Here is a 15,592-nt window from a genome sequence, read left to right on the forward strand (position 1 = left end):
CACGCAATATTCGTAGAATTCCCTACTGTACCCACCTCAACAGTTTTTTTACCTACAAAATAAAATCAATCCATATTCATATGAAATGAACAATCCACGGCAGAAGGAATGAACCGATGAGTAAAACGAAATAACGGAAAAACCTCCGGCGGCGGAATCGACCAGAGATTGATTTGCCGCGCCGTTGGCGTGCTTCGTCGCACGATTCTCGATCTCGCGGCGCGAATTTTCCATTGCCCTAATTGGCGACACGAATCTCGATCTCGCGGCAGCGCCACCGCAAACCTCGAGCTTCCTACCTCCGCAGCTCTGAAACGCCGCCGCCGGAGGTGCCAATGGATTGACGTGTCTTGACCTCGACAGCTTAGAGAAACTGAAGGTCTGATTAGCCACCGCCGCCATTTATTCTCTATTTTGCCCTCAATTTGCCAAACAGTATAAAATTCACCTAGTCAATTTCGTGCCTACGCCAAAAACACAAAGCCATAAATACACATTTACCACAGAAACGTAAAATTGAAAAAACAGACACCTAATATGTAGACAATGCCTCGAGCTATTAATCTGCAAAACGACGGCGAGATCGATAGGGATTTCCACTCCATTTAACATGAATTGATTATATTTCGTAAACAATAACACGTGGAATGCAGGAACAACTGAATTTTCATTTAAGAGGATGAGAAAAAGGAAGAAATGTTGTTGACAGCGATGCCAAACCAAATGTGAGTGCATTACAAATAGGAATCCCATATACACAATTCGCAGGCATAAAAGCGCAATAGCGCAACCGAGATTTACTTCCGTACCCAAAGCATTATTGTTCTTCAACGGCTAAAACTGCGAAATTCTACCACAATTTTCTCTGATGTTAACAACGGAGATTTTTGGCAATCGGGAAAAGAGGATTGAGGACTTGTTTAGAATCAGACGTTTAAATTGCGGTGGTGGCCGACAAGAAAAATTACTACGGAGTATTTAATTTGTGAAATTGATCAAGTACCAAAGAAGAATCGGAATTTATTATGGATTCCAATTTACAGAGGAGTATCAATTTTTGGATGCAAATAACCAAATCAATCGATACAACGTGACATTATGGTGCATAAGTTCTACGATCATTGAAAAATTAACATTACAAATTAATTATAAACGCCACTATTCTTCAAAACTTGTCAACTTAATAAGGGTGGTCCAATGATGAAAGTCTATAATAATCGATCCGCAAATGTATGTTTAAATATGTGTACTGTTTAGTGCATAAATTAATAAGATTATATTAAAATTGGTATTATAAATAAGATTATTTATCTGTAAAGATATAAACTTTCAATATTTTCCCATATGACTCCTAACTTATTTTTTTATAGAGTGAACTATGCATATAATCCCTGAATTATGCATTTCAGGCGCAAATGGTACCCGAACTTTAAAAATATCGTAGATAGTCCATGAACTAAGGTGTAATCACACTTGTGATACTTTTTTACTATTCATCATAATTTTGCGCCAAAAATGCCTCCAAGGCAAGGAGGGCATTTTTGAACTTTCATATCTATGTCTGGATATGATATTTTTTATATCTTTCTTTTGAGTATTGAATATGACATTTTCTTACCGTAAGTACCTAAAATGATATTTTTCATTTCATTTTTTCAATCACTTTATCTTACATCTTCTTTTTATCTCTTGCTCTAAAACTTTTAGAAAGTAAAAAATTAAAACAAAAATACAATGAAATTTTTAAATAAATTAATTATAAAAAATAAAATTATAAATATAATTTTAAAATATCTTGTAGCTAAATTTCATTTTGAGTGTTATTAAAAATTTAGGACTGATTAATTTTTAAATTTTTAATATTAAAAAAAATAATCAAAATTAAATTTAGTTGCAAATTATTTTGATAATTAAATTTATAATTTTAATTTTTAAAATTAATTTATTTAAGAATTTCATACTACTTTTTTATTTTAATTTTTTAACTTATAATAGTTTAAGAGAAAGAGAGAGAAAGAGGATTTGACATAAAGTGATTGAAAAAATGAAGTGAAAAATATCATTTTAGGTATTCAAACTATAAGAAAATATCACAGTATCTAGAGTGAACTACATAAATAGTACCTGATCTTTCATTTTCGCACATAAATGGTATCTGATCTTTATTTTATATCATTTTTTGTACCTATAAATCACAATTTTGGTACCTGATATTATAATATCTTCTCTCATTCTTCTCACTCTTTATACTATTAATATTAATCAATATTAATATTAAAATTTTGATGTTATAAATTAATTTTTTTTTAATATCATTCAAATATACTTAATAATAATTATTATAATAATATTATTGTTATAATACTATAAACTAGTTGTATTTAATAAATAATTATAGTATAATTATTTAGATTATGAATCACACAATATATAATATATATTATTATTATTATTATTTTATTATTATATTATTATATATTAAATAACTAATCAATATAATCTTAATAAAAATTTAAAATTGTGAATTGTATTCATAATGATATTAAGAGTTGAATATTTTTAGTTAGGTATTTCAACCCTAAAATGAGTATAAATTAATTTAATAAAAAATATTTAATTAATTTAATTATTTTAAATAATTAATTTAATTAGGTGTTTAATTCTTGATTTATATTAGGAATGCAATTAGATGTATGTATAAAACTAAATAGAAAGAAGAAAAAGAAGAGAAAATAAAAAACAGGAAACATAAACTAAGAGAAAAAAAAGAAGAAAGGAAGATAAAATACTAAAAAGAAAGAAGAAGATGAAGAAAAAAGAAAGAAGAAGAAACTAAAAAAGAAAAAAAGAAATAAGAAAGGAAGAAAAAAATTACATATTTGATACTATTTAATTGCAATTTCCAAAAATATCATGCATAACAAAAAAATAACATGTTTGGTACCTAGGGTTATTTTTGTCACATGGTACCAAAAACGATACTCCATCCGTCCCGCTTTAGGAGTCCCGGTTGAGTCGGGCACATGTTTTAAGAAAGTGTTTGAGTGTGTAATAAATAAATATTGTAGTGGATGTTGGGATCCACTTTTAATTGAGTGTGTAATAAATAAATGTTGTAGTGGATGTTGGGACCAACTTTTAATACTTTTTTACTTACTTTGTAGGCATTTTTTATTAGTTTATCCCAACCGAGACTCCTAAAGCAGGACGGAGGGAGTATAAAATAAAGATCAGGTACCATTTGCGTACGACAGAGAAAGATCAAGTACCATTTATGTAGTTCACTCTAGTATATAATACTAGTAGATAGATAGAGAAATAGCATATTCAGTACCTAAATATGAATGTCCAAAATGCCCTTCATTCCTTGGGGGTATTTTTAGTGCAAAATTGTGATGAATAGTGAAAACGTATCATGAATGTGATTACACCTTAGTTCAAGGACTACCCATGATATTTTTAAAGTCCAGGGACCGTTTGCGTGCGAAACGCATAGTTTAGGGACCACTTGCGTAGTTCACTCTTTTTTATAACAAAAGTGAACTATAAGAATGGTCCCTGGACTATGGGTTTATCTCGCTCATAGTCCATGGACTTTAAAAATATCGCTAGACATCCCTAGACTAAGGTTTATCTCAAATTTGATCATTTTGCCATTTTTTTATACGAAAAATACCCTTTTGAGCATTTAGGCAATTTGGTCTCCTTACACTTTTAATAATTAATAAAAATTTACTGATATTTTAAAATCAAAATTTAAATTTAAATTTTATAAAATTAAATCTAATATTAAAATAATGAAACAAAGTGAAGGATGACAAAAAGGAAAAAGAATGATAATTTTAAAATAATATCAGATTTAGTACATCACTGAAATAATATCAGATTTAAAATGTTAAAATTGTAAAAAGACCAAATTGCCCAAATGTTCAAAAAGGTATTTTTCGTATCAAAAAATGGCAAAATGACCAAATTTGAGATAAACCTTAGTCCAGGGATGTCTGGAGATATTTTTAAAGTCCAAAGACTATGAGCGAGATAAACCCATAGTCTAGGGACCATTTTTGTAGTTCACTCTTATAACAAATATATAAACTATTAATTTATTTCAATCTTCCCCTAAAATATATTCTGAAGAAAATTGGAAATGATAGTGTCAAATTAAAACTTGTGTGCCAAACTAAAATTATGTTGTTATGATATTGCTAAGGACATGTTCATGTTCAAGTTGTTTGGTATGGGTTGGGTAGAATTAAAAACTTTGATTACATTTGGCCAAGTAAGGTCCACAGTTTTATAACCAAATTTGGGTGTTTAGATTCATAGATACTCCCTCCGTCCCAAGATATTAGGCCATCCACAATGGAGCACCTTAAGGCGCGCCCTTTGCACCGCCACGTCATCATTTTATCGTCATGCCCTTCCACCTGCAGTGGAGCGCCCTAAGGCGCGCCCTAAGAGGCGCCCTAAGCATTTTACTATTGTTTTGTTATTTAATTTAAATGTTTTTAAATATATAAATGCAAACTTATTAAAAAAACACAGCGATTAACTAAAAGAACGGCAAAAAATTCATTGATTTAAAAAAAAAGTAGGACTTGAGTATCCACCTGAATCCATTTTATAGCGTAATTTGAGAGTTTAAAAGTTAATCGAAAAGTTACTAATGAAAAGTGAAGTTGAGGTATATATATAACAAAATTTTTGAATTAAAAAAAAAATTAAAACGCGTTGCATCGTCCGTCGTCCGCGGTGCCACAGTGGCGGACGATAGCGCGCCGATGCCAAATAAAGTAAATTTTTACCGTAAATAGAAATGACTCAAGTATGTTGGGACATCCCAAAGTGGTATACGAGTCTAAGGCCATCCACAATGGGGCGGACGATAGCGCGCCCGATATCGTCCGCCCCATTGTGGATGGCCTTAGACTCGTATACCACTTTGGGATGTCCCAATACTTGAGTCATTTCTATTTACGGTAAAAATTTACTTTATTACTAACTCATTTACATCACTAAACAACACCTCTTAAATTCTTATGCCAAAAGAAATGAGTCTAATATCTTAGGACGGAGGAAGTACAAAACTTGATGTCAACGTTTGTGAATTTTAATTTTAAAATTTAATTGATGGGTTTGATTTGCTTACCAGTGATTTTGCAACTGTATTCTGGAATGAATGCTGCAATTTGGGGGGGGGGGAGAGAAACTAATTTCAGTGGGGCAAACTGAAAAATTCAACTTCATTTCTAGGTGTAGAATTCATCTACGCAAATTACTCAAATAAACAGTGCGGGCCTAGAGTTAAAGCTAGGGCTGCCCACTTTTGAAACTAGAACCTAAACACCCATAATTAGTTAGAATTAAACCTATTTCTTGTCATAACCCACAACCTAAACAGGTCCTAAGTGTTTTTTTAAGTACTATCAAAAAAAAATCTATTGGCTATATCTCTACTCACCACAACTACAACTAAAACTATAGTATTGTTTTGATAGGGTACGATAAAATGCAAACTCATTATTGTACAAACTTCAAACTATGATCTGGACCATTAAAAAATATCAACATATGACAAAATAGAAGCAACAAAAATGTCAACACAACATCAACAGTTGACATTGTGTTGACATTTTCTGTTGATACTATTTTGTCATCTGTTGACATTTTTTAATGATACTGATCATAGTTTAGAGTTTGTACAATTTTTAAAGTTTCCATTTGATTACATTCTTGTTTTGATATTACTAAATGTTTTTTAAAAATATTAAAAAATATTTCTATTGGCTATATTTTTACTCACCAACAACTACAAGATTGAAAATACTTGGATTATGCACCAAAGCATGAAAATACTTTTTCTTCTCCATAAAAATAACTCGCTTAAATTGGAACAACCAATTAGAAATACACCTCACTTAGGCTAAGACGAACAAAGTAAAAAATATAATTGATACATTACATTACTTTAGAGCTGCGCATTAATACTTAAATAACTACAAAAAATTGGGGAAAACCTTCATTTCATTTATAAAATTAATACATTACAATGCAAATTAAAAAAAATACAAACTCATCGACGGCGGTTACGGGCCCACACTTCTTCAACCATGTCGTTCATGAGCTGCGCATGGTCGTGTTGGTTGCGCATTGAAGCCTGTCTAGATAGAACCTCATTGAAGCCCATCGGTAATCCTCGAGCGGGGGGCTCGGTCGCCGTGCTGGAGGAGCTAGATGCACTTTAGTCATCGGTCCAAGATGCTCCCACCTTCATGTTAACTATCATGTTGTGCAAGATTATGCACGCATACATGACATCGGCGAGGACTTCCTTGAACCAGAGACGGCCTGGCCCTTTCACTATTGTCCACCGTGCTTGGAGCACACCAAATGCCCGCTCCACATCCTTCCTCGCTGCCTCCTGCTTTTGCTCAAATAAAACTCTCTTCTCACCCTTGGGTATATGCCATCAGCCAAGTAGTACCCCATGTGGTATTGGCGCCTGTTGGCAGTGAACTCGATGGCCGGGCCGTTGCCGTTGCATTGCTCGGTGAAGAGGGTGGATGAGTTGAGGACGTTGATGTCGTTGTTCGACCCGGCTACACCGAAGTAAGCATGCCAGATCCAGAGCCGATGGTCAGCGACGGCTTCGAGGATCATCGTCGGGTGGCTGCCCTTGTATCCACTAGTGAATTGGCCTCTCCACGCCGTCAGACAATTCTTCCACTCCTAGTGCATACAGTCGATGCTCCCTAGCATCCCAGGAAAGTCGTGCGCCGTCTCGTGCATTCTCATTAGGCCCTGGCAATCTACAGATGTCGGCTTTTGCAAACTCCCCTACAAAATCTCTTCAGGCACTCGTGGCCTGTTGTATCCCCGACGTGGAGGTACTCGTCGAACATGTCAGCGTTGGTGCCGTAGGCCAACTGACGGAGTGCAACTATGCACTTGTGCAACGGCGTAAGTCCGGGTCTGCCGATGCCATCTTCCCGATACTGGAAGTATTCATCACGTGACTCCAACGTCTGGACAATGCTGAGAAAAAGGTAACGAGACATTCTAAACCGGCAGCGGAAAACCGTCGGGCCCCACCGTGGTTGCTCGGAAAAATAGTATGCAAATAGACGTTCGTGAGCTACGTCGTGTTCGCGTGGGACAAACGTCCGACGTCGAATAGGCCTGTGGATCTGCTCCGCTGCCGCCGCCTCCTCGCGTTGCATTATGGCTAAGCATTCCGCCATTGCGTCGTGCACGACTGCATTTAAGGCTTAAGAGAAGGTCGGACTACCGTCCTCCGAGGAACTCCGGTCGTCGTCGTGGTTCATTTTGGTTTGTGAGAGATGGAGAAACGTGAGAGATGAGAGAAATGAGAGATGCGAGAAATGTTCGTATGAAAAATAGAATGACAATTGAGGTTTAAATAGACAAATTTCGAATTAAAAACAAAACAAAAACGCGTTGCATCGTCCGCGCCATCGTCCACGACGCACACAGTGGGCGGACGATGCTCTATCGCCGCGGACTAAGCGTAGGGCGCGGGCGATGCATCGTCCGTCGTCCGCGGAGCCACAGTAGTGGACGATAGCGCGCTCGATGCATCAGGTGCGCTATCGTCCGCCCCACTGTGGATGCTCTTAATCTTGCCAACTCAAGTTAACCTGCGCTACATGTTGTACGCAAATGAGCCTAGATGGTCCCTAAACTATGTGTTTTGCACTCAAATAGTACCTAAACTTTAAAAATGTCGTGGTAGTTCATGAACAAAGGTGTAATCACATTTATGGTACTTTTTTACTATTTATCACAATTTTACACCCAAAATGCCCCCAAGGCATGAAGAACATTTTTGGACTTTCATATCTAGGTACTGGATTTGATACTTTCTTTATCTCTCTCTAGTACTGAATATGATATTTTCTTATAGTTTAAGTACCTAAAATGATATTATTCACTTCACTTTTTCAATCACTTTATGTCGGATCATCTTTCTCTCTCCTTCTCTAAATCTTTTAGAAAGTACAAAATTAAAATAAAAAAATACTACTATGAAATTTTTATGGAATAAAATTTAAAATTATAAATTTAATTATCAAAATAACTTGTAGCTAAATTTAATTTTGATTCTGATTTGATTATTTTTTTAATATTAAATATTAAAAAATAAGGATTAATTAAAAATTAAAAAATTTTGCGTTAATTAAAAATTAATAATTTTTAATATTAAAAAAATCAAATCATAATCAAAAATAAATTTTGCTACGAACTATTTTAACAATTACTTTATAATTTTAATTGAATTTCATACTATTTTTTATTTTAATTTTGTACTTTCTAAAAGTTTTTGAGAAGGAGAGAGAAAGAAGATCCGACATAAAGTGATTGAAAAAGTGAACTGAATAATATCATTTTAGATAATCAAATTATAAGAAAATATCATATTCAGTACTAGAGAGAGATAAAGAAAATATCAAAATTAGTACAAAGATATGAAAGTCCAAAAATGTCCTTCATACCTTCTGGCATTTTAGGTGTAAAATTACGATGAATAGTGAATAGTACCATAAATGTGATTAAATCTTAGTTCAGGGACTATCCATGATATTCTTAAAATTTAGGTACCATTTACAACAAAACGCATAATACAAGGACCATTTGCGTAATTCACTCTTACTTTAATTTGGAAAGTAAATGGCATGTGCAATTATTATATTTCACTTAAATTGTAGTTTTACTTCTTTCGTCCTATAAAATGCATACTAAGTTGTGGCGCAAGAGTATATTATTATGTAGTCATAAAAGGATTACACTTTATTAAGTATGTCTAGTAAAGTTCCTAATAAATGGAAAATACATAGATAAAAGATAGAAAATCGTGTGAAAAAAATGACATTTTAGACTATCTTCTCAATATTATTCTCACTCTTACCTTACCATTTCTCCACTTTAACTATTATCATTTTTATAAAATGAGTGCAGAAAAGTCAACGGGCCTGCTAAAATTGGACGGAGGGATAGTATATAATTGGAACTCACATTCTACAAACTTTTTAACTCATTTCATTTATAAAATCAAACACTTTCTTAAAATTCGTGCTAAGTCAAAATGTATCTTTAAATAACTAAGAGAATAACTGAGTATTTGCAGTGTGTACTCATTTTCCACAAAACAAGTTACATCAACTTCTACAAAGAAGTATGCCAATTTCTCTAATTTATTAGTCATGAATATTTCGGAATAAGTATTTTTTAAAATCTCAACATACAAACTAAATAAAAACAATATACCTCAAGCCATAAGCCCACAACAACAAAATGCAAAGCCCTAAAGCCAAAAACAAACCCTGGCCTAAACGACGCCGTTAGCAATTCCTAAATATATGCCCCAAAACCTAACAATCTCAGCCTCCACTACCCACCCCCAAATTCACCGATCACCAGCGGCGGCGGCGACAGAGAAGGTAAGGTAAGATGAAGTACAACCCCAGAGTGTCGTCCTCCCGGCGCAAGAGCCGCAAGGCTCATTTCACGGCGCCGTCCAGCGTCCGCCGCGTCATCATGAGCGCGCCGCTCTCCGGCGACCTCCGCACCAAGTACAGCGTCCGCTCGATGCCGGTGCGCAAGGACGACGAGGTCCAGGTGGTGCGCGGCACCTACAAGGGGCGAGAGGGAAAGATCGTCCAGGTGTACCGTAAGAAGTGGGTGATCCACATCGAGCGCATCACAAGGGAGAAGGTTAACGGATCCACGGTCAACGTCGGGATCCACCCGTCCAAGGTCGTGATTACCAAGCTCCGCCTCGATAAGGACCGGAAATCGCTGCTCGACCGCAAGGAGAAGGGGCGCGCCGTCGCGGACAAGGACAAGGGCACCAAGTTCACCGCCGAGGACATCATGCAGACTATCGATTAGGAGGTTCGTCGTCTTTTTTAAAACGGTTGTTAATTTTTGGATCTGTTTCGATGAGAGAAACCAAGTTATGTTATGTGATTTTGATGGATTTTGTTTCACTTCTGTGATGACTGTATTAGCTATATTCATAATTCATGTTTTTGGTCTTTGATCTGTGTGTGAATTTTGTTTCTGGATGAGATTTCGTTTAGACCTAATTATTTGTTTGATTTCGTTTAGACCTAATTATTTCGTTTAGTAGTTTCAATTGAAATAATAGTAATATCACAAATTTTATTCACTTTTTATGTTCAGTTGAAATGTGTTTTTTTTGCTTGAAATATAAAATTATACTGTAAATATTTTTGGGAGATCTTCATATTTTTTGAGAAATTATTTACTTTAGTAAGTATGAAAATGTTCCATTGTTTTTTAATGTTTAGATACCATATTATCATATAATATATATTTTTTTAATGTTCCATTGTTTTTTAAATTGTTTTGATATTCTAAATATAAAAAAGTCATTTTCTTGAATGGGACGAGAGTATGAAATTATTTGCGATCCAGTTAAGTTACAATCGAAATATAATTGATAAATCCAATTTATGTAGTAAGAAATTAGACATTTTTAGAGTAACAGTACTAGATTTGAAAAATCAAAATTTGGAATAACGTTTGCTCACAACATCTTAGGCATCCGAGTACTTGATCATCAATAGTGAGACAGCCATGTGAGACAAGAAAACAGAGCAGGAACTCAAAGCATTGGCAATTTTTGGCACGATATGATAACACGACACGAACCTGCAAGAAATTAATGGGTTTGGGTCAAGGTTTATTGGGTTCGTGTTGTGTTTGCGTCGTGTTACCGGTTAAGAAATTATGTTTTAATATTATTGATTTTTACTATTATTTTAAATACCTAAATTTCATGTCGCGTTCGTGTTGGATTTTGTTGTTATGGAGTATGAATCTATTGATCTTATTATTCATCAAACTAGATTGTGTAATTAGATTTTAAGTTCCTAATCATATTCATGGTTATATAATTTTTAAATTGTGAGTAGTTGTTATCTTGTTATTATATTTTTACCGTGTTATCAGATCATGTAGTTATAGTGTCGTTATCGTGCCGTGTCATGTTCGTATCGTGTTGACCCAAGATGGTTCGTGTTGTTAATAGATTCGTGTCGTGTTCGGGTTTGAGGGTAGCAGATCGTGTTCGTGTTTGAGATTTTCTTAACAGGTCGTGTTCGTGTTTATCCTTATTGGATGGTGTCCTTATCGTGTCGACACGATAAGGACCTAACACGCATGATTTGTCAGCCCTAGTAGAAATATTGCATAATATTAATCTAAAACAATATTCCTCATTCCAAAAACGCCTCAACAAATGATATTGCGAAAATGCAAAAAATAACTACCCTGCAGATTGCTTATTTCTTGAAAATATCAAAAAATTTGCCTCGGACATCTTAAGGCCATCCGCAATGGGGCGGACGATGGCACGCCCGATGGCGCGCATCGTCCGCCCCATTGCGGGTGCGTGACATAGGCCGCGGACGATCGTCGCGCCCTATACTAAGGGCGCGGAGTATAGGGCGGACGATGCCCATCGTCCGCGCCATCGTCCGCCCCATTGCGGCCTACGCGGACGATGGCCGCGGACGATAGGCCATCGTCCGCACCATCGTCCGGCCCACTGTGGGCTACGCGGACGATGGCACGCGGTTTCGTTTTTTTATAAATAGAGTTCATTTGTAATTTCATTTCACGATTTCAGTTTCGAAACTTATTATTACTATGAAATGGATTCAAGTCCCAATAGTCCTATGTTTAGCGGAGAGACGCGTTGGCCGGGTACAGAACCCGGCGAATATCGTTCGTTCGACGCCGACACCCAGTACGATCCTGATTTCAGTACGGAATCGTACGGGTTGTCTGACATGGAGCCGTCTTCCGATCCCGATCCCGATCCCGAACCCGCCGCGACCACTTCCTCCCCAGCCAAAAAGAAGCGGAACCGGCAGCGGGCGCAGAAGTTGCCACCTCCCGGAAATTGCGATCAGTACGCCCCCGATCGTACGAACTACACCGACGACGAAACCCTCATTTTGGCCCGGTGTTGGGTAGATATATCGGAAGACCCGATTTTCGCAAATAACCAGAGGCAGGGCGCGTACTAGGAGCGCATCGTCGGCCTCTACAATGAGGCCAAGCCGCCGACCGCGTACAAGCGCAAACATGAGCAACTCCGCAAGCACTGGGATCAAGTGAAGAAGCAAGTGAACTTGTACGCGGCGGAGTTCGAGAAGTCCACGCGGGCACAGGGGAGCGGCGAGAGCTTGAGCGATGTGCGCGCTAAAGCGCTGTTGTCGTACCGGTCGATGTACGACGACTTAAAGCACGAAGCAATTGAGGATTAACTTATAGTATTAATTTTAAGATTAAATTTAATTATAGTAGTCGCAATTTATATTCCCCATTTTGGCATTTTTATACAAAATTATATCTTCAAACAAAATTTTATAACCGGAGATAGTTTTCTACACTAGAATCGTTATAACTTATAAGCCATGGTGTTTCATGGAGTATTTAAAAGACTAGTTTCATTGTCTTCACCATTTTCATGTTTGCCTTTCTTTTATCACTTTTTCAAACTTATATAAGTCTCCCCTTTGGTTTAATTTTCATTATGTTCTCCATCTTTATTTTCAAAAATGGATCCATTAAAGAATCATTCCCTTCTATTTGTACGACATTATGGCTTCTCGGTTGTCTTTTCATTCATGAGTAAGATCCATTCGTCGGTGATTGTATGCTATTTTCAGCCAATTTTTGTTTGGATGGCAAGGAGGCTAGTGGATGGATGCCTCAATTCGAAATGCATCGATATGTTGAAGAAGATAGTCTCAATGTCCATCACTTCTAATAGACCTAGGACTACAAATGCAAGTACCTCAAATAATACTCCCTCTGTCGCATTAGAAATGAAACGTTTTCCTTTTTGGCTTGTCCCATTAAAAATGAAACGTTTCTAAAAATGGAAACATTACTCTCTCTACTTTTTCTTCTCTCTTACTTTACTCTCTCTTCATTAACTCACAAAATAACACTACATAAAATCCTGTGCCGAAAAGCAAATGTTGCATATTTAATGGGACGGAGGGAGTATAGGTTTTCTTCATTCTAAGCACATTGAACTTGACGTACACTTAGTCAGATATAAGGAATCAACCAAGGAAATTGATTCAAGAAGTAGGTCATAGATGCACCAACGGTGAGCGTGACACACCAACGGAATGATATTCTCATGGGACCATGAATGAAATGCGATAGAAAGATGGGTGAATATCACATTGCTCGTGATCCTATTTGCATATACGATGCTTTATTATCGGTTCGTTAAACTTTAATTTAACTCTAGCATGATATATATCGATAGACGATCATGGATATATAGTTCGTTATACACACAGGTTCTATGAAGCAATACATTCTTATTTTCCTTTAGAGCTAAATTATTTGTTATGTCGTGAATGTAGGGGGTGTGTAAATCTAAAAGAAATTGCAAATATAATATAGATATGAACGACTACAATTACTGAATTTCTTGGGTCTTTCCAAAGCGCGGAAGTAGGGTATACCTACGTCCAAAAAAACGCCCCTAACTTAGGGTGTCCACTATGGGAGCGGCTCGGCGGTCGCCGAAGAGGGGTGTGGGGCGAGGCGGGAGGCGCGGCGGTCATAGTGGCTGGGGTGGCCGCCGCGCCTGAGGACGGGGGAGGGGGGCGGAAACGGCTTCGCCGCGTGCGGGGCGAGGACGCGGCTGGTGGGGGTGAGGCGCGCCTATAGGCGCGGCGGTCATAGTGACCGCAGCTTCCGGCGCGGCGGTTTGGGCGTGCAAAATTTTTTATTTTTTATTTTTCCTTTTTCCTCTATAAATACAACCATTCCCACTTATTTTTACCATTTCCACAACAATCATTCAACATCTCAGCTCTCTAAAAAATGCACCGAGGAGACGACGAATCACCCGACTCTCAGGAATCGGGATATGGCAGCAATCCGTCAAACCAGTCGGCTAATCCTTTCCATGCAGCTGGATTTGGCGGATATGCAGGTCAGGGGTCGGGATTTGGCGGATATGCGACTCCGTCCCAGACATGGAATTGGAATCAATCTCCCCCACCGTGGGCATCGAGTCCACCCATTCATCCATCTCAGTCGTGGAGGTCTTCTCCAACTCCCCCATCTTTACAGCGGAATCTGAGTCGTTCCGCTTTTGGAGATTACAGACCCACCTTCGACACGCTTCACCAGACGCGACCGGGTTCCCCTTTCCAGGCCAGCCAATCTCCCATCACCGAAGCAGATCACGATGCATTTGAAACTATGATGGGCCTGCTGAGTTCCGGCATCCCAGAGACACCGGCAGCACGGGTGGAAACGCCCGTTCCGACCCGAGCAGGTAGCGGCAGTTCAAGGGGTGGAGGCCGTAGGGGAGGTGGCGGCAGTCGGGGCTCCGGCCATGGCGGTGGTCGCACGGCGAGTGGCGAGGGCAGTGGCACTGGCGGTAGCGGTGGATCTGGTTCTGGGTCCACCAGGGGGAAGCTATACACCAAGGACGAGAGCGTTGCCGTGGCGAAGGCTTGGGATGCAATCACTTCGGACCCAGTGGTTGGCAACGATCAGCACGAGGGGAGCTTTTGGAGGCGCGTAACTGATGCATACGAGGAGCTCAAACCCGAAGGCGCCGAGAGTCGCGACCCCGAACAGATACGGAAAAAGTGGAGTAGGATTCTCCGGGCTACTAAGCGGTTCGCGTCGATATACGAGAACAACCTTCGTCACGCTGAGAGTGGCCGCAGCGCAGCTGATGTTAAGGTCCTGTCTGAGGGCCAATTCCACACGGAGGGCTGGCCGAAGTTCCAGTCGTGGGAGGAGTATCTTGCTCTCGCGGATTGCCCGAAATTCCGGTCGATCGTGGCGCTCGAGACAGGAGGAGCGCCTGGGCCAAAGCGCACAAGGCAAAACATTACCGGCGACTACAGCAGTGGAAGCGGCTCGCACGAGTTCGAGCAGTCCAACGAACAAGTCGAAGAGCCAGCCGCCACTCACACTAGGCGCCGACGGCCCATGGGACAACAGGCCTCTATCCGCAGTGCACGAGGGGGTAGAGGTGCCTCCCGCCTCTCGGCAGGCGCGTCCGAGGCGCATTTCCCCCAGTCCGGATCAGTCCGACCGTCCAATGTGCAACCCTATGTGCAACCCCACGAGGTATTGGCCAATACCATAGACGTGACGTTGATGCCAACAACTGCAAGACGCACTGCGGTCGTACGCAGGGGAAACTGACCCGTACGTCAGGAACGCCTACAAGAGGCTCATCAATCGGCTTGAGACTCGACTGGGGTTGGTTGATAATGCGCCTAGGGATACCGCGGCCGGCAGCAGCGAGAGAGGAGGAGGAGAAGACGAAGAAGAGGAAGACGAGGAAGCCGACTCCGACACCGAGTAGACGGTGGCGGAGTTTTGTAGTTGTATTTTATTTTAATTATTCGTTGTATAATTTTACCACCTTCCAATACAACGAATATTCGGCCCTAATTACCTCGTTTTCTATTTATTTTACACTGCAATTATTTAAATTACACTTCATTAAAATAAAAAATATTTTAAAATGAAAATTGATTATAAA

At 38.7% G+C, this 15,592-nt stretch overlaps 1 protein-coding gene and 1 long non-coding RNA gene across 3 annotated transcripts; one reads left to right on the plus strand and one right to left on the minus strand.

Annotated features, from left to right (window-relative positions):
• Positions 1-1,038, minus strand: LOC121791397. Of its 2 annotated transcripts, none has more exons than XR_006048558.1 (3): positions 810-1,038; positions 144-464; positions 1-52 (listed from the first exon to the last, which is right to left on the minus strand). It is a non-coding gene; the product is annotated as an uncharacterized LOC121791397 (long non-coding RNA). The 2 variants fall into 2 exon arrangements; XR_006048559.1 differs by lacking the exon at positions 810-1,038 and adding an exon at positions 533-717.
• An 8,281-nt stretch (positions 1,039-9,319) lies between these two features.
• Positions 9,320-10,058, plus strand: LOC121791396 (60S ribosomal protein L26-1-like). Its single transcript, XM_042189362.1, has one exon. The coding sequence runs from the start codon at positions 9,469-9,471 to the stop codon at positions 9,907-9,909; it is 441 nt and encodes a 146-aa protein (XP_042045296.1). The 5' UTR covers positions 9,320-9,468; the 3' UTR covers positions 9,910-10,058.
• The last annotated feature ends 5,534 nt before the right edge of the window (positions 10,059-15,592 follow it).

Source organism: Salvia splendens, unplaced genomic scaffold, assembly GCF_004379255.2.
Source record: "Salvia splendens isolate huo1 unplaced genomic scaffold, SspV2 ctg803, whole genome shotgun sequence".
Taxonomy (NCBI): Eukaryota; Viridiplantae; Streptophyta; class Magnoliopsida; order Lamiales; family Lamiaceae; genus Salvia; species Salvia splendens.

Excerpts from the sequence above, each read along its gene's own strand:
- LOC121791396 (XM_042189362.1), top strand. The coding sequence starts at position 9,469 with ATGAAGTACAACCCCAGAGTGTCGTCCTCCCGGCGCAAGAGCCGCAAG.